This window comes from Vespa velutina, chromosome 6 (genome assembly GCF_912470025.1).
Source record: "Vespa velutina chromosome 6, iVesVel2.1, whole genome shotgun sequence".
Lineage (NCBI taxonomy): Eukaryota > Metazoa > Arthropoda > Insecta > Hymenoptera > Vespidae > Vespa > Vespa velutina.
The window spans coordinates 123576-143670 of NC_062193.1; the positions used below are offsets into that span (position 1 = coordinate 123576).

At 37.9% G+C, this 20095-nt stretch overlaps 3 protein-coding genes across 13 annotated transcripts in view; 2 read left to right on the forward strand and 1 right to left on the reverse strand.

Annotated features, from left to right (window-relative positions):
- The first annotated feature begins 1728 nt into the window (after window positions 1–1728).
- Window positions 1729–9772, forward strand: LOC124949926 (putative U5 small nuclear ribonucleoprotein 200 kDa helicase). Its single transcript, XM_047495815.1, is given in 9 exon segments — window positions 1729–2007; window positions 2238–2401; window positions 2482–2581; window positions 2584–2638; window positions 2641–2678; window positions 2680–3003; window positions 3090–3336; window positions 3428–3755; window positions 4600–9772. Coding segments are annotated over 9 exon segments (6408 nt in total). The 5' UTR covers window positions 1729–1962; the 3' UTR covers window positions 9707–9772.
- On the reverse strand, window positions 9766–19911 carry LOC124949937. 4 transcript variants are annotated; one of them, XM_047495851.1, is made up of 4 exons: window positions 19766–19911; window positions 13155–13987; window positions 12349–12813; window positions 9766–11957 (listed from the first exon to the last, which is right to left on the reverse strand). In XM_047495851.1, the coding sequence occupies exons 2-4, from the start codon at window positions 13439–13441 to the stop codon at window positions 11657–11659; spliced, it is 1053 nt and encodes a 350-aa protein (XP_047351807.1). In that variant the 5' UTR covers window positions 13442–13987; window positions 19766–19911; the 3' UTR covers window positions 9766–11656. The 4 variants fall into 4 exon arrangements, with proteins under 4 accessions (XP_047351807.1, XP_047351806.1, XP_047351803.1 ...); XM_047495850.1 differs by lacking the exon at window positions 19766–19911 and adding an exon at window positions 17231–17656; XM_047495847.1 differs by lacking the exon at window positions 19766–19911 and adding an exon at window positions 17140–17656.
- The window catches only part of LOC124949929 (janus kinase and microtubule-interacting protein 3-like), a 38594-nt gene continuing 37089 nt past the window's right edge, over window positions 18591–20095 (forward strand). For 4 of the 8 annotated variants that reach the window (XR_007101204.1, XR_007101207.1, XR_007101203.1 and 1 more), the window contains exon 1: window positions 18592–18765. Coding sequence is in view for 3 of the 8 variants with exons in the window: in XM_047495823.1 (XP_047351779.1) it covers window positions 18741–18765 (25 nt within the window). In the remaining 5 variants the exon portion in view is untranslated. Of the gene's footprint in view, window positions 18766–20095 lie in introns of all 8 variants that reach the window. The other 4 variants (XR_007101206.1, XM_047495826.1, XM_047495825.1 and 1 more) reach the window with 2 other exon arrangements.

Genomic DNA, 20095 nt, shown 5'->3' on the forward strand with positions numbered 1-20095 from the left:
AAAAGGAAAACGACACTTTCGATTCTAGATTCGAGAATAATTTACTTATTATTTAAAAGATTCATAACTTTCGTTCGATGTAATCAACAAATTTATCAGGTATTTAAGATTCGTAGATGTCGCTATCATATACGAGCGAGTACGTAATGACGTTACGGCTATCCGAATAACCGGAACGATCAGTAATATTTATCGTAAGAAAAGGAAAGCAAAAAAAGAAGAAGAAAAAAGGGAGAATGACTTTTCTAAGATATCTTCATAAAGTTCATAGGTCCTATTGATAATACGCTTACTTCCCTGATATGGTCCATACTTGATAGATAATTTCTCGTTTATTTATGGTCTCGATGAGTTTGTCCGTCTTGAACGTTTACATTTATTATCTCACTTCCTTCAGTATAAAATGCGGAGGAGATTTTTATTGAGCAGTATCGATTATTAAAATTAATGAAGGCTAATGAGAGGTAGAAAAGCGATTAGATAAGAAATACATCATATGAAAATAGAAACGACGTTGAGAATTTTTACATCGAAATAAGTTATTTAGATGGTTTATCATTTGACAAATACGAAAGTGTTATATCTTGGTATTAAAAAGTGATATATTAATGCATTTAATAATAATGTTGCGTAATTATTGTATAATTTGGGTTATTTACAAATGCGCCTTTATAAAAGCAATTCACAATTTGCGCTCGAAACGAACGAAGGAAGGTGGTAGTAGAAGGTATCCTCTATACCGACAGAACGTAATTATTGAGCAAAAAAAGTGAAATAAAATTATTTGGTAATTTTATTAAGAAAGATATTTTTCTTTTTTTAGATATCGATGAATTATCGTTAAAGCTTCAAGATTGTAAGAAGTAATTATCTCATTATCAATAATAATTTGTTAATCATATTATAAATTGGAAAATGTTAATGATTAGATATAATTGATTATAATTATGTCTCTGTCGACGGCAACAGCAAGAACGATCGAAAATTCATCTCTTCTGAGAAATTTGAATTATACCATGTATTTGTAATGAATCATTCGTTTGAGCAAAAAACAATCTTGTTTACTAATACAACTTTATACGCATTATCACAGAACTTTCTCTGTTGCGCTTTGTAAACTTGTCTTGACAAGGTCATTTCTCCTTCCTTTTCAGAAGTTGACAATAGAGGCGTCAACGAATCGATTTTTCAAATCAATTTGGACCGTCATACGAATAACACCGATTAATAAAAAAAATCGATCAGTTTAAAAAATTTCAAGGTTTTCTTCCAAAAATGTTCAAATACAACAAGTTGATTTGAAATTTTGTTGAATTTAAAACGAACAATGAAACGAAAATATATGGACGACAACAACAAACGAACCAATCAAATTCGTATATCGTAGGAAGGCCAACGTATCGATTGGGCAATTACTATTCGTGACAGGTTGGCCAACATCACAATTCGTAATAAAACGAAAAGAACTATGGATATATTTTAAAATGATAAAATTTTCGTATCACACTTATAATATTGTCCATAGTCTTTATATATCTTTCTTTCTTTAAATAAAAAGTCTCTATGATCGAAAAGTAACTTTTAAGATCAATTGTAATATCGAAATCGATTGAAAATATCGAGTAGATCGATCCTCGAGATATCGATATGGGTATCGATTTTTTTTACAATCGATAGTAGATATCGATAGTAGATATCGACTATCTACTATCGACTATCTACTATCGATTGTAAAAAATCGATATCTCTAATTCGTTAACTCAATACGTTATACCATAAGAAGGGCAAATAGTTTTGTGTATACGATTGTTTTATATTATGCACAACTGTACCAATGTTAATACCATAAATGAGAAAATAAGCGTAAAGTGTATGGACATCAACTATTCGGAAGCGCAGTTTATATCTTTTTCTAGATTAACCTATTAGAATTTCTGTTCTCACAATACATTGTAAGAGAACATGGCGGACGCTGCAGCGCGACAGTTGCAGTACGAGTATAAAGCAGTGAGTATCAGTTGATTTTCTTTATAGTCTAATATAATCTAATATCATAGGAAATAAACAAATAAATAATATTATTCGTCGTAATCGTGGACGAAAGTATCCATTTTAAAATAGTCTCATAGGTCGACGTTACTTAGGGGGGGGGGGGGGAATGTTTACCGATGCATTCGCAATGTATTATTAAACATAAAAAAGTTATTATTTTAATAAAGCTTATGTCTTTATTCTAGAATTCAAATTTAGTTTTACAAGCGGACGTTCGACTAATAGAAAGACGTAGCAGAGATGAAGCCACAGGAGAAGTTATGTCCCTTGTTGGGAAGCTCGATGGCACACGGATGGGAGACAGAGCTCAACGAACGAAACCAGGAAAAGCTGAAGAAAGAAAAGCAAAGTATGATAAATCTTAATTCAATTTAATTGTTAATTAATTAAACATATGTAACAAATATAAATAAAGTTTATGTTTTATAGACGTCAGAAGCGGGACGAAGCACAATACGATTTTGCACGTATGAGAGGTGCCACTTTGCTTTCTGAAGGAGTAGACGAAATGGTTGGTATCGTTTTATCGACCCAAAACTCAAAGAGACACGTCAAACTTATGAAGTATTGCTCAGTTTTATTCAAGAAGCTTAGGTGATCAACCACGTGACATTCTATGTGGTGCTGGCGGATGAGGTTTTGGCGGTATTGAAAAATGACAGATTAAAGGAAAGAGAAAAGAAGAAGGAAACGGAATTGTTACTTGGTTCCCTAGCCGAAGAAAGATTTGCGTTATTGGTGAATCTTGGAAAGAAAATAACAGATTTTGGAAGCGACGAAAAAAGTACTACAAATGAAGAGAATATTGATGAGACTTATGGAATTAACGTACAATTTGAAGAGAGCAGCGAAGAAGATGATGAAGACGTATATGGAGAGGTTAGGGAGAATGACGACGAGGGAGATGAAGGAGAGGAAGCTAACGATGATAGAGCCATTCACGCTGAGAATGTAAGAGGACAAATAATATAGTTTAAATTAATATACCTACGATTTAATTATTGACTTTAATGAATTATTATATGTATTTTCTTTAGTTAGGTGGCGCAGAAGAGATGAAAAAGGAGAAACCATTGCATCCGCTTGATATAGATGCGTATTGGCTCCAAAGAAGATTGAGTAGAATATACGACGACGCAATGGTTTCTCAAGCAAGAGCAGCAGAAGTTTTAACAGTTTTGAAGGATGCTAGCGATGATCGTGATTGTGAAAATCAATTAGTTTTACTTTTGGGTTACGACTGTTTTGATTTTATAAAACAATTAAAAAAGTATAGGCACACAAGTAAGTTAACATGCAAATACACATGATTACTTTCGGCTAGTATAATCTATTTAATAATGTTAATCTTTTAATCGTCTTTTCTTCAATTTAGTTGCTTACTGCACAATGTTGGCAGCTTCGCAGTCCGAATCGGAGAGACAAAAGATACGTAATAAGATGAATGATGATCCGATACTCGCAAAAATTTTAAAACAATTAGATACAGGAAAAGGGGATGATGATGCGGACGAAACAATGGAAGCCAGAGCGCAGCGTAAGAGAAGAGAAGAAAATGAAGACACCGGTGGTCCAGGAGGTCAAGTACAAGGGACTAGAAATTTAATAGACTTGGAGGATTTAATATTTGCACAAGGAAGTCATTTTATGGCAAACAAGCGTTGTCAATTACCTGATGGAAGTTTTAGGAAACAAAGAAAAGGGTATGTACAGGAAGGGGCACAGGAATTTCCAACGATTTTCCAACGTTTTATATGGCTGACTTTTATTAGCTAACGTTGTGAAATTTGAGAAAGGTTATTTAATGTCAGAACGGTGACCCGACACAACTTAGTTCCCAGAAGTTATGGGTTTCGATTTTTTTGATAGCGCTGAGTTGGTCCTTGTTCGAAAACAGCACAGCTCATGCTGTTATCAGGGCTCATCAGATCGATATATATATATATATATATACATATATATACACACACACAGAGAGAGAAATAAATTCTTGGAATTAGACAATTAGACCATTAAGACAAATTAGAGTTGATCTTAAAACATTGTATAGTTTCAACAAGATGGATCGTACATTGTTTGGTTAGATAACATGTTTCCAAATTATTTGGTTTCGCATTTGGCCAATTTTCCCCCTACCTACCCTACTCGATCTATTCGTGGAATTATCTCGAGAGCAAAGTTTACCGTACCCCGTGATCCGAAACGGTCGATATCGAAAATTTAAATGAACGGATGGAATTGCTGTTATTTTCCGAAGGAACGATTCAAAAAAGTTGCAGAAGAATAACCCTACTACGTAAGTGTAGTCTTAAACAATGTTTGAAATGGAGTTAAAACGAAATGGTATTATAATAGCTTTCTGTTTACACAATTATATATACATTACTGATTAAATAAAGAAAATGTCAAGCCTAAGGACCTAATTTCTTAACTTTTAAAACAGTTCCTGTGCCCCCGCCCCCCTTTTTATATTATTTAAACTCGTAAGATTTATACCGTATATAGGCATTTATATTTATAATTTACATTTATTTGATATCTTTCTAGATACGAAGAAGTTCATGTGCCTGCTTTGAAACCCAAACCATTCGGCGAGAACGAGAAACTTCTACCGATCGAAGATTTACCAAAATACGTTCAACCTGCCTTTGAGGGTTTTAAGACATTAAACAGAATTCAAAGTCGTTTATATCAGACTGCATTGGAAAGCGATGAAAATTTATTACTGTGTGCCCCTACCGGGGCTGGAAAAACAAACGTTGCTCTTCTCTGTATGATGCGTGAAATCGGTAAACACATTAATGCAGACGGCACAATAAACGCGGACGAGTTCAAAATTATTTATGTAGCACCAATGCGTTCTCTTGTACAAGAAATGGTTGGTAATTTTGGAAAACGATTGTCGACTTATAATCTAACAGTTTCGGAATTGACCGGAGATCATCAGTTAACCAGAGAACAAATAGCTGCGACTCAAGTAATCGTTTGCACACCGGAAAAATGGGATATTATAACGCGTAAAGGTGGCGAAAAGACGTTCACCTCGTTAGTAAGATTAATTATTATCGATGAAATTCATTTGTTGCATGACGAAAGAGGACCGGTATTGGAAGCATTGGTGGCAAGAACGATCAGGAACATTGAAACGACGCAGGAAGACGTTCGGCTTGTAGGTCTTTCGGCTACATTGCCGAATTATCAAGACGTTGCCACGTTCCTCCGTATAAAAATGGAAACAGGCCTTTTCTATTTTGACAATAGTTTCAGGCCGGTTGCCTTGGAACAGCAATATATTGGCGTGACCGAGAAAAAAGCATTGAAAAGATTTCAAGTTATGAATGAAATAGTTTATGAGAAGACAATGGAACACGCCGGTAGAAATCAGGTATTGATCTTCGTGCATTCTCGCAAGGAGACCGGTAAAACTGCACGTGCGATCAGAGACATGTGTTTAGAAAAAGATACCTTAGGCCAATTTCTTCGAGAAGGTTCCGCTTCTATGGAGGTATTAAGGAGCGAAGCGGAGCAAGTAAAGAATCAAGAGCTTAAGGATTTATTGCCATACGGATTTGCCATCCATCATGCCGGTATGACCAGAGTAGATCGTACATTGGTCGAAGATCTTTTTGCCGACAGGCACATACAAGTCCTCGTTTCAACCGCCACATTGGCTTGGGGTGTTAATCTACCAGCTCATACGGTCATTATCAAGGGCACACAAGTGTATAATCCAGAAAAAGGCAGGTGGGTAGAATTAGGTGCCTTGGACGTTCTACAGATGTTAGGTCGAGCCGGTCGTCCACAGTATGACACCAAAGGCGAAGGTATTTTAATTACCAATCATAGCGAGCTACAATACTATTTGTCTCTCCTAAATCAACAATTACCGATCGAATCGCAATTGATCAGCAAGCTACCGGATATGTTAAACGCAGAGATAGTATTAGGGACCATTCAAAATATTAGAGATGCCGTAACCTGGCTCGGTTACACGTATTTGTACGTAAGAATGCCGCGTTGTCCCAATCTCTATGGAATAAGTCATGACAAATTGAGAGAAGATCCTTTATTGGAATTACATAGAGCTGACTTGATCCATTCTGCCGCGGTTGCGTTAGACCGAAGTGGTTTGATTAAGTACGATCGTAAATCGGGAAATTTCCAAGCAACCGAATTAGGTAGAATAGCATCGCATTATTATTGCACGCACGAAACAATGTCGACGTACAATCAACTTCTTAAGCGTACGTTAAGCGAGATCGAATTATTCCGAGTGTTCTCTTTGTCCAGCGAATTCAAAAATATCAACGTCAGAGAGGAAGAGAAATTGGAATTGCAAAAATTAATGGAGAGGGTACCTATACCGGTCAAGGAAAGCATCGAAGAGCCTAGTGCTAAGGTGAACGTATTGTTGCAGGCATACATCTCACAATTAAAATTAGAGGGATTTGCCCTGATGTCCGACATGATGTTAGTTACGCAATCGGCAACGCGATTAATGCGAGCTATATTCGAAATTGTATTGTTTCGCGGATGGGCCCAATTAGCGGATAAATGTTTATCCTTGTGCAAGATGATAGACCGTAGAATGTGGCAATCCATGTCACTTTTAAGACAATTCCGAAAGATGCCCGAGGAAATAGTCAAGAAAATAGAGAAGAAAAACATGCCGTGGGAAAGACTGTATGATCTCGGGCCGAATGAAACCGGTGAAATGATACGTTCACCGAAATTGGGCAAAACCATTCATAAATATGTCCGTCAGTTTCCAAAATTGGAATTGTCGACGCATATTCAGCCGATCACGCGATCCACCTTACGCGTCGAATTAACGATCACGCCTGACTTTCAATGGGACGAGAAAGTACACGGTGCCTCCGAAGCATTTTGGATTCTCGTCGAGGACGTCGATTCCGAGGTCATATTACATCACGAATATTTCCTTTTGAAAGCGAAATACGCGACCGACGAGCACTTGATCAAATTCTTCGTTCCAGTTTTCGAACCCTTACCGCCGCAGTATTTCTTACGCGTAGTATCGGACAGATGGATCGGCGCTGAGACCCAATTACCCGTAAGCTTTAGACACCTTATATTACCAGAAAAGAATCTACCGCCGACGGAGTTGCTAGATCTTCAGCCTTTGCCAATTACCGCATTGCGAAATGCAAAATTCGAAAATTTATATGCCAACAAATTTCCGCAATTTAATCCGATACAAACGCAAGTATTCAATGCGGTGTACAATTCCGACGATAACGTATTTGTCGGTGCACCAACCGGATCTGGAAAGACTACAATTGCCGAATTTGCGGTACTCCGTTTGTTGACACAAAATCAAGAAGGCAGATGCGTCTACATGGTCAGCAAGGAGGCATTAGCCGAACTGGTTTATGCCGATTGGCTAGTTAAGTTTGGCCAACAATTGAACAGAAAAGTAGTTTTATTGACTGGAGAGACTGGAACGGATCTGAAATTACTTGCCAAAGGACAGATAGTGATAACGACTGCTGACAAATGGGACGTGCTTTCACGAAGATGGAAACAACGAAAAAACGTACAGAATATACAGCTATTTATTGTGGACGAATTGCAATTGATCGGCGGAGAGGAAGGTCCTGTATTGGAAGTTGTTTGTTCCAGGGCGAGATACATCTCCTCACAGTTGGATAAACCGACTAGAATAGTGGCTCTTTCGGCGTCGTTGGCCGATGCTAAGGACGCAGCGCAATGGTTGGGTGCACCAGCTGCGGCAACTTTTAACTTCCATCCTTCGGTAAGACCCGTGCCATTGGAATTACACGTTCAAGGGATTAACATCACTCATAACGCCTCCAGATTGGCTGCTATGGCCAAACCGGTGTATAACGCGATATTGAGGCACGCCGCTCACAAGCCCGTTATCGTCTTTGTACCAACTCGTCGACAGGTCAGATTAACAGCCATCGATTTGTTAACGTTCACAGCGGCAGAGGGTGCGCCATCGAGATTCTTCCATGCCGAGGAAGCTGATATAAAACCCTTCTTGGATAGAATGACGGATAAAACGTTGAAAGAGACCTTGTCTCAAGGTATAGCTTATTTGCATGAAGGATTATCTGCGGATGATAGGCGTTTAGTCGAACAATTGTTCGACAGCGATGCCATTCAAGTAGCAGTGGCAACCAGAGACCTATGCTGGAGTTTATCCATTAGCTCCCATTTAGTAGTAGTGATGGACACTCAATGTTACAACGGCAAAACTCACGCGTACGAGGATTATCCGATAACGGACGTATTGCAAATGGTAGCACGAGCTAATCGACCTCTCGAGGACGACGATGCCAAGTGCGTGCTCCTTTGTCAAAGTTCTAAGAAGGATTTCTTCAAAAAGTTCTTAAACGAACCGCTCCCAGTGGAGAGCCACTTGGATCACAGATTACACGATCACTTTAACGCCGAAATTGTTACAAAGACGATAGAAAACAAGCAAGACGCGGTCGATTATTTAACATGGACATTCCTTTACAGGAGACTTACCCAAAATCCAAATTATTACGGATTGCAAGGGGTCACGCATAGGCATTTGTCCGATCACCTATCCGAATTAGTCGAGACTACGTTGAACGATCTCGAACAGGCCAAATGTGTCGCGGTCGAGGACGAAATGGATACATTACCGTTGAATCTTGGAATGATCGCTGCATATTATTACATCAATTATGCCACCATAGAATTGTTTAGTTTATCCTTGAACAACAAAACGAAGATACGCGGTCTCCTGGAGATAATATCGGCGGCTGCGTATGCTGAGTACGAAACGGTTCCAGTTAGACAACGAGAAGAGAATTTGTTGAGAAGTTTAGCAGCGCGACTTCCTCATGCACCTCAAGCGACAAGAATGGCTGATCCTCATGTGAAAGCTCAACTACTCTTGCAAGCTCATCTCTCTAGGATACAATTGGGTCCGGAATTACAGAAGGACACGGAATTAGTTTTGAGCAAAGCGATTAGATTGATACAAGCTTGCGTCGATGTCCTTAGCTCTTCAGGTTGGTTGACACCAGCCGTTGCAGCTATGGAATTAGCACAGATGGTAACGCAAGCCATGTGGTCGAAGGATTCTTACCTGAAACAATTACCGCACTTTACCTCGGAAACGATCAAACGATGCACAGAGAAAAGCGTCGAGACCGTTTTCGACGTAATAGAACTAGAGTTCGACGATAGAAATAGACTTTTACAGCTGACCGATGCGCAAATGGCGGACGTTGCTAAATTCTGTAATCGTTATCCCAACATCGAAATGTCCTACGAGGTTCAGGACAAGGATAAATTGCACAGTGGCGGTACCGTTAACGTTATCGTTCAGCTCGAAAGAGAAGACGAAGTGACCGGCCCAGTGGTGGCACCTTTCTTCCCACAAAAGCGTGAAGAAGGTTGGTGGGTTGTCATCGGTGACCCCAAAACCAATTCTCTACTCTCCATCAAGAGACTAACTTTGCAACAAAAAGCTAAAGTAAAGTTAGACTTTGTTGCACCGGCACCAGGACAACATTCATATACTTTATATTTCATGAGCGACGCTTATTTAGGATGCGATCAAGAGTACAAATTTACAATCAACGTTGGTGAATATGAATCGGATGCAAGCTCTGCTTCTGAATCCGAATAAAGAGGTTGCTGAATTTCATTGTATCTTTCTAATATAGGTTAAATAAAGTCTTTTCTATGTATAATAGATTCTGCGATTTTATTAGGATTCCATACCATCCGATGTGAAATCACCGGGTAAAGGATGTACTGCGAGACTCACAAATGTAACATTTGGAAGAAACGTTAAATATATAATATAAGAAGGAAAGCGTACGTTATTCCAATCACGCATTCATCGTTTACAGCCCCAGGAATGTATAGGTATACGCACATATACATATCATATATGTGTGCGTGTGTGTGTGTGTGTATTATGTGTATAAATCTTCTCAGTAGAACGTGTAGGTGTTTATTGTGTGTTATGAGACGCATAATACTGATAATTATTTGCGTATTATAAGCGAAGTCTATTAATCGGTCGGTTTTTAACGGTGAGAGAATTAGTATAAAAGTAAATTCCAAAGGTTACAGTTTTTTTGTTGGTGGGGGGGGGGGAGGAGGGATTTATTTTTTCTTTCTCCTTCTTTTTATTTTTTTATTTTCTTTTTATTTTGGTTTCACTATTTATGTTTGACTGTTAAGGCTTTGATAGGAACACGTATTATTAAACCGAAGGCAGATCGCAGGGAGCTTTTCGTGTTTTCTGTTAAAGTACCTGTCAATATATTGATTTGCATAATAGATAGAAAAATATCTTGTTGTATCAAACTGAATACAAAAATGTGTTCGTCTTGTTTTTTCTTTTTTTTTTTTTTTTTTTTTTTTTTTTTTTTTCTTCTTTTTTTTCTCCTTTTTTACTGTAGAAAATGTATAAATTTGTTGTTAGTAAAACGACAAATCTTTTGGATATGTCAAAGTAAACGTATCGAGGGCTCGTTAAGAAAGTTCTTAAAAGCTCGTTGCGATCTCTCTTCAATTTTAGCGTTACGATTTCTTGTAACTTAATTAATACTTATCCTGAACACCTGGCGAGACGCGATTAATCGAAATCTCCGCTTCTAAGAAAGAAAATAATAAAACTTCTTCCTTATATAGTTGATTTTTGTAATATAATTAGTAGCAATCGAGCAACGACGCTATCAACGGTTCTGTTCATTTTTTTGGATAAAGTATAACACTGAAAAAAGGAAGAAAAAGATAAGAGTTTCGCTATACTAGATTCGCTATACTATATCACTGATGCAACGACAATAATCAATGTTGCATTATGTATCTTTTGTCTTTTTTTTTCCTTTTCATTTTTCAATTTCATCTTGTCAATGACGGAAAAAACAGAGAAAATTTGTCATCGAATAAGAAAAATGGAAAATATATCACATACTCTGTCGTTGCATCGACGATAAGTATAAGTATAATAAAAATGAGATAGATCGTGATGTCGCATTTTTAGTCTCAACATTCTATGGCTCTAGGTGCGTGCACTTGGTGAATCAGTGAGAATCGTTATCTTCGTACACATTGTTCCGATCGACCGATTGTTCGGATATGTTCGCCGGAATTATTTCCTTTTTTTGTCTTTTTTTTTTATTTTTTGTTTTTTTTTTTTGTTTTTTTTTTTTTGTTTTATTTTGTCTTTTATCTATTTAATGTGATATATCTTTGGACGAGAGGGGACGGACGTCTCTCAATCAGTTTCTTTCTTTTTTCTTTTTTTTTGTTTTTCCATATCTTTGCACTGTAACAACTTTTATTCCTTTATGGAAAGATCTTCCGAAAAGATCTTTTACGAAATTACATCTCGATTTTATTTATGTATATGTGTGTGTGTGTGTGTGTGTGTGTGTGTGTGTGTGTGTACCTTAAATCGAGATTTAAAAGTTAAAGAAAGAAGAAACGGAACAACGAATATTAAAAAGAAACAAAAAGAGAAGAAGAAGAAGATAGAAATAATCCGTCAATGCCGATTAGTCCGTGATCGGTAAGCGCCATAGGTGCTTTTGATAAGCCGATTATCATCAATCGTTTAGGATTATTCGACACTGTCGACGATCGCTGTATCATCGAGGGTGTGAAGCCAGTTGAAGATCATCATGTTCCTCTCGTACTTGGATAATTGATTACCACGTTCCCTTTCGACGTCTCTGACGGTCAAGGCGTGATTCCGTTCCTTTCGACCGATTATCGATGTACCAGAAAGTCCTGAAGTAGTACCTGGTACGAGCAATGTCGTACCTGGTGTATTTTGTGCCGCACTTGCCGCTGCCTCCAATTGATCCAAGTTGAATTCACTTTGAGATAGTCGCTCGAGAGCTCGATAAGTCGTCAGCAACCTGAGGAGGAGCATGAATCGTATTAATGTTTCAAGGATACATTCCTTTTATGTGTGTGTAAACATCTAATTTTAGGTTACTCTGGATACTCTTCAGGCGTCCTAGATTCGTCTGTTAGTTTCTTCATAAAATTCCTTTCAATGTTCTATAGAAAATATTTTTCTCTTAAATAGTTTTCTCTTAAATAGTTTTCTCTTAAATCCTAAAACACGTTTTTACTTTTCTTTTTCCTTTTGTAAGTTTCGTTTATCTAGAAAATATCTTGAGGCTTGATCTCTTCTAACCTTGAACGATCTCACAAATTTTCTTCGTTAAAACGAATGATTTCAATTTTCGAGTAAGATTAAAAGAGGACCGAACATAACCTCAATTGTATATAGTTATAACCTACCTTCGGCGTATATAATTCTGTCGAACCTTCTTATTGACAGACCTAATGAGATCGGCACCGGTAAAGGGTATCGGTGGTGGTGGTGGAGCTGGTGGTGGCTGAGGTGCAGACGAGTGAGAGCTCGATGATTGTTGCGGCTGTTCTTGCGCTGCACCACCGTGAGGACTCGGAAGTTGAGAGGTACTCGCTACGGGTTCACCAACAGCGACCCACGTGCTACAGGATCTCGAGGCATGATCGAGCCTCGCGTGTTCCAAAAGTAGATTGTTTCTTTGGGTATCGAGCGCCAAAGCTGAGACGGCCGAACGAAGTCCAGCTGGTACAGATGCGTCTGGGCTTGGTAATTGCGAGACATCGCTCGTACTGAAGCTTTTACGAAGACCCAGTGCCGAGGAGAGAACACCGCAACTACGGATCAGATCGTTCTCTTCCTCGAACCAGAGAATTTCCGGAATATCGGCTGGCCTGAACGTCAGATAAAATAGATTCTTAGCTACGTGGGATATGACAAAATGATAGGCTATCGTTAATATAACGTACGTTTCAGACTTTTTCATTAAATTTAATATTTAATAATTCCAATTACATGGACCCTTCCTGTATGCGAATATGAGTTAGGGTTGCCTGTCATTCAACGCGTACGTCATATTGACAAATACAAATTCATCCAAAGTAGTAATTGAAAAAGTATCGCTAATGATGACACATTTCGAATAAAGCATATTGATGAGTAGAGCAAGCCCATTATTTTTATTCTGCTCTGCACATGACAGATCTCATGAATGGGTCAATGGATGTTCACCCACCTGTTACCCTGAATTTGCCGATCGGGTTTCGGCGAGGGTCCCCGTCCAGCTAGCTGCACATCGCTGTACGACTTGAAGGTGACCAACCTGTTGGCACCTCGTAATTCGCTCGCTATCGAGGATACACTGAAGAGGGAAATATCGGTGGTGACACTTTCGTGACTTGGCGAACGCAACATGCGCGATGTCACTTGAAGCGTTGGACATTGTACGGTGATAAGACTGTTGCAACCTTGCGTGCAAACGTTTGGCACCGGTGAGGCTGGTTTCGTCTCGCTTTCCGACATCCTTTATTTTCCTTTTTCTTTTCCTCTTTTTTCTTTACTTTTTCTTTATTCCACCCTCCTATTTCACCTTCCTTTCTCTTATCCTTTCCCCCTCAACCGTTCGAATTTCGCTCGTGAATCATGCAGGGTCTTATCAAGTTGAACGCTTTTGCCACGATGACCATCGTTTCTGGGCCAAGTCGAGCCGAATGAACTGTCCTTTTAAGATTCACTCGATTACGTCGTCTATTTTAATAACGCGACACCGACGGTGAACAGTCTTCGTAATAAAGAACCTCGCTAACGTCCATCGACGCGAAGAAAACAAGCTCTTTCCCACTCGAGTAACACACTTTGCGAGCTCCTCGTTTATCCGTGACCTTGCTCCTCCACTCACGTCTCGATCGTTCCACTTATCTTCGCCGTGTTAATTTATCGCGTGTATCCTCACCGAATCTAATCGAAGCAACGAAACGTTTACTTCTTTATTTTTTCCTTTGAGAAAGGTACTTTCGATTTTTTGCATTCGTTTCTATTGTCATCAGTTTCTTCTATATTTTTTTTTCTCTGAAACCAAAGAAAAGGAATGAAAAGAATGAGAACACGAACAATTTCTTTCTCTTTTCGAAATACTTTTCTACTTCGCAAAAGTTTACAAAATAGGAGATTTCCTGCGTGGCACCTCGAACATGACGAACGTTTACAATGAATATGACAATTATTGTTTAAAAGCTAATATTCTATTTTATGATAGAACGCTCAGTCGTTCTTAATCATTTCTACGTGTACTCGAGATGCATGAAAAATTTGGCATATTTATCGTAAAAACAAGAAAATGATAGTGCCACCTAATATATCTGTTAGGTGGCATATAATTTTTCTCATTGACTCGTCGTGATAACGTTCGTTTTTTATTTATTTTATCGGAATCGTTCGATCGAAATACTACTTTACTTTTTATCATTACTATCATTTATAGTGATGCACAATAATCATTAAGAAGACACTTTCACGTGCTCGATAAAAAAGATCGATTGATTGATTAAGAAAAAGTTATAGAAAGATCGATGATGAAAAACGAAGAACAGTTTTCAACGCGACAGTAGAACGCAACGCGGCAACTGAAATGCACCGCATGCAAGAAAAGGTCTCGTCGTTTCCTCCTCGCGCGCGCGCGCGCGCGCACGTTCTTTCTCTCTCTCTCTCTCTCTCTCTCTTTCTTTTCTATTCTTCCGTTTCATAGATTTCTTCTCTCTTCCCCACAGTCCTCTTTGCACATCAACGAGAGACAAGAGAAATATTATCTAACCGCAAAACAGCAAGTCATGTACTATCAAGCTACAACAATCTGCTGTTTTCGTGACATCCCAATTCTTTTACTTTTCTTTTCATTTTTTATCACATACATAAACGTCAAAATGAATTTGAATCTTCTTGAAGAACAAGATAATCGAATTATCAATAGTTTATTAGTCCCTTTTTCTCATTTTCCTCAATATTTCGACGAAATAAAAATATATTTGGAAGGAAAAAAGAAATATATATTGTTTTGTGCTAGAATTTATAGTATTTCTTTTCTTTCTCTCTTTTCTTTTTTTTTTCTTTTTCTTTGAATTTTCTTTTTTTTTTTTTTGAATAGAAGAAACTTTGCGAATTTGATTCGTTTTTGTTGGTGGATTCGTGCGAAACGTTTAAACGAGTAGAATTAAATTAAGTACACAGGGAAATTACAGACGGAGCTAATCGAGACAAACGCATAATGCGACTTGTTTAAGCCTTTGTTATGCCTTGCAGAATTCATCCATATTTTAACAACTTAATGTACCCTATTCGACAAACTCGAATCCATTACAATGGATCGTACATCGTTTAGTTTTATTCGAAAAAAAATTATACGAATAGCATTTGATCTAAGGTAAAAAAAAAAAAAAAGAAAAGAAATAAAGTGAAAAAAAATTAAATTAGCAATTTTTGAAGGATTACTATCAGGAAATGTTGATAAACACCTTACAAACTCAATTCTTCATACCTGGCACTTGTGTCAGATTGTTCACACCTGCATTCTTATCGTATTTCAATGAAATAAAGGAAAAAGAATTCCTTGTATCCGATAATCTCAATAGAAAAAGAAAATGTATTTAGCTTGTTATCAATAAAGCCGTAACACCTTCGCGTCCAATTTCGCGTCTTAACTACGAGTGAAACATTATCTAATCGCATCGATTCCGTGATCTAATCATACCAACTGGTTGTCGAAGCAAAAAAAAGAAATAGAAAGAAGAGTAAAACCGATAGAATTGCTACTATCAAGAAATTGACGACTCGCGTGCGGAGACAGGAGAGAAAGTATCGAAATCGTTGGCGAGCAAAGAAAACGTGAAATCTGCTCGTGAAAAAGAGGAATCGATTAATCACTTGACAATTTCATAAATCTCGCTTGGAAAAAGACAGTGAGTTTCTATAGGAAAATATTGTAAGTTTTATCGTTTTCAATAAAATCAAATATTACAATTCATTCAGATCATATATTTTACAAAAAAATAGCTAAAAGCCCCCCCCCCCCCTCTCTCTCTCTCTCTCTCTCTCTCTCTAGATTAAAACTTTCGATTTTTGAAGGATTTGATTTAGAAGAAACAGGGGCCGGTGTCTATATTTTGATGTAATCAACATTTTCATTTCTGATCTTCTTTTCACCAAGTCGTTAAATTTCGAAGAGGGGTTTCAAGGTTCACGAACTTTTCTTCGAATCGATACTTCGATCCGGATCGACGAACCAAGAGTCTAGTTTTCATGGTCATTGGTGCATGAATGATTCAGCCGATGGTACGGAAGAATAGCTTTGTATATCGAGAATATAAAGAATGGGAGGGGAAATAGCAACTGGAGGTTATTTTGTCATACGGCGAAGTCGTCCCAGTGGTTATTTTATTGTACTGTTCGATCGTACCTATGACTCGACAATTTCGTATACACCGTGTAGTAAAATCGTGAATGGTTCTCGCGTTCAAGCGGCAAAGTGGAAATGGTCAAAGACGTCTGACAGTCGTTATTCGAGAGTCTTAGGTTCGATGGTTCTAAAGAGAAACGACCTCTAATATAAGTAGTCGGGCATCGTCTGAAGCGGCTATTTCTAGAATATAATTTCATTATCCGATCTAATAGAGAGCCATAAGCGAGTCAAGACAATAACTTTGCTGTCTTTGAACTTTCTACAAGTTCTATAATATCGAATAAATATATTCAACGGATGTAGATTTATTAACAGCTTAAAGTTGAGGTTACATCAAATCTAGTAAAATAGCATTTCGCCGAAATCGATTAGCTCGTTATTTCCACCACCATTCTCCTCCCACTTTTCTTCGTTACACGTATACAGTATACTCCCATATAAACTATTATATAAATCTAACAAGCGTACCGATAAAGTAACCACGAGTACGGTTAATCGCTTCGCGATTCGGCCCTTGGTTGATAACAATTTACTCGTCCACGCTCGATGTGTTCTAAATGTAAACAATTAAATCGAACGTGCAAAGTGGATTTTGATTCACTAAACATCTGTTATACTTTTGTTTCACTGTCGACTAACCGGTTGTACCAACGTTTCAAATTCGGACAGTATCCGAATCGAAGAGCGTAAAAGCTCTTATCTCTAATTTCGCAATCGCAACAACAACAACAACAACAACAACAACAACAAAATCACTTATAATACATACCTACGAGCGAAGAAAACGAAATATATTGTGAAAGACACACTCTAACCACCATTCAAATACACTGTATACATATACACGCACGAATATTCACCTCGGATATACATTTCACTGGGCAATTTTCTTCTTCTTCTTCTTTTACTTTCCTTTGGAAAGGAGATCGAAGTATGAGAAAATTCTACTTTCTAGTTTTTTTTTTTTTTCCTCGCCAAGAGGTAAGTACAAAGAAAGAGAGGGGAGGAAGATAGAAAGAAAGAAAAATAAATCGTGAGAACACACGAGAAAAAGGACTAATCCAAATCGAAAGACGTAGAGAAAGAAGTAGAGGATGTTGCTAACTCGAACTAGGTAGAAGGAGACGTAGAACGCAGCAGGACGCGCGAACCAGAGGAGATTGTCTCCCTGGGCTTTACACGGTCGACGCTCGGCACCGAGGGGTTGCTCACTGCACAGGCGTCGATCGATAGGGACGCGGAAAGCCACCCTCACGATTCGCGACTCTCCTTCGCCGGCTACTCGTGCTGGTGACTCGTAACCCCTAGGCGCTCCCGATAGTAGTGCCTCTCTACTCTGTCTTCTTCCCTTTCTTACCCACCACCTGCCATCTCCTCTTTCCTCCTCCTCCTCCTCCTCCTCTTTTACTTTCTTAACTTTTTTTTCCTCTTTCCTCTAGTACCATACCTCGTCCCACTCGATACTATTGTTAGAAATTATACTCCTTCCAATCTTATTTTTCCCTAATGGACGAGGAAATACCAAACTTTTTTTATTTTCTAAAAAACAATTGCATTGTAGTTTTATCTTTTATATCCTTTCTTTCTCTTCAAATTCAATTGATTGGCACAGTTTATACAAATATTAGTGGGATAGAATAATTGGAATATTTTTAATATTTATCAATATGAATTAGAATGAATTTCATCGTTTAGAAAAAAAAAAAAAGAAAAAGGAAAAGTAGATTTGAGAAAAAACAATGCAGATCGGAAAAGCAAAATTCCACTCAAGTGGAGAGAAAAAGGGAATTTGTCGGATCACAGGAGAAAAGGAGGTTTGAGTCTATTCAACGTACGTCGCAGACTTGGCTCTAGGTAATTTCACGATAGGATATGTTACGAACACGTAGGTAGAGAATGAGAGAAAGAAAGATACAGATAGACAGCCAGAGAGAGAGAGAGAGAGAGAGGGACAGGCGCGCACACACGCACACACACACACACACATGTACAAAGCGACGTTTTCTACGACACGTCGACCACACGTTCGAGATATTACGTGTTCGTAGACATAACGATCTGTATATACACGTATGTATATATACGTAGATATGTGTACACACGTGCGTGCTTGAGAATGCGTAGGTGTCGAGCTTTACGAACGAAAGGGAAATAGAAAGAGAGGTGATCGTGGTTGGAAAAGATGAGAGAAGGCTAAATAGAGGCGAAGAGACGAGGATGAAACCGAGCGAGAACGATCGTCGTGCTCGGTTACATATAACTCTCTCGGTGCTTGCTGCCAGTGTAGTTTAGGCTTTTAGTTAGTGACGGTGTCTCTCACGCGGAGGACCCTCTCCCAGGAAAAGCAAAATTTTCTCGAACCTATCGATCATGCAAAATCGTCCTTACAAGAACGGTGAGTCCTTGTAAATCGTTTCGAAACACATTTTTTTTTCTCTTTTTCTTTTTTTCTCTCTTTTTCTTCACTTTTCATTTTTCTCTCGCCAAGAGAACAATACGAATTTAATTTTACTAATTAATTAATGCAAACTCGATTAACACGAAACATTACCTTACTAGTTTCGAATTCGATTTCGTGATTTTTGATCCATCCAATGTACACACGTTGTTATTCGTATTGTAACAACGATACGATTAGAAAATTAAGCGACTTAAGTTAAATTGTTCGAAGAAGAATGGACGGAGGGTCGAGTTTCGAGTCGATGACGCAACGAGTTAATCGAGTCTACCTTTTCCATGCACGCATCTTTGAATTACATGTGGGAGTTTCCATAGCTTTTTTTCTCTGTTTATTCCTAGAAACGTTGAACTCATTCAATTTTCTTCAGTTTGCGTTATTTGTATTGTGAAATTGTAACATATGATTTAATAATTTGTTTCATTACAACTTCACGACGTTATTCGTCGATTATAATAATCGTATGTATACGATAGTAATTTTGATAACGTTTATAAATTACGACCGTAATTTCATTATTTTCATTTCAAATCTCATTGAAAAACAATACATCTTCGATGACTTTTTAGACGACAAAATGTAATATAACGTTCTTTAAACAAACAGAAAAAAAAAAAAAAATAAGAATTTTTAAACGCGAATGTATACGTGAATGTATTCTCAAATTTATTTCTTTTTATTCATTGTAGAAGAAAAATAATATAAAACAAGAAATTCGTTTCTACACGATCCCATGAATTCCGTTATAACGAGATCTAATATAGAATATATATCCATCGCGTGACCCGAGGCGAAACTCGTTTTAACTTCATCAAATCCCATGAGTTCGATGTTTTTTGCATCAAATAAAAATTGCAGTTGTTGTGTTTGCAAGACAGCGAAATAATGAAAATTGTTCAAACGGTATGGTTGGGTGTTGATAAGGATGAATAATTACCGGTTAATTGCATCTCATTATCGGTTTTCATAATTATCGATAATAACGATGAGTATCGAGAGTAACGAACGTTTGACCTAAATTCACAGATCGAAGTCGGAAATTTCGAGTCCACCTTCGTTGTACTTTTCGATTTCGTTATTACAATCCGTAACGAAAGTTTTCCGCCCGCACAAGTTACTTTCTCTGCGCGCGAAACGAGTTTAAAACCGCGCCTATGCGAATTCTATCGAAAGTGTACGTTTCGTACATACGTATATGCGACATACAGGCGTGCGCGCGGGCGCGCGCGTATGAAAAACAAGAGAGAGACACAGTTCCGAGGACTTA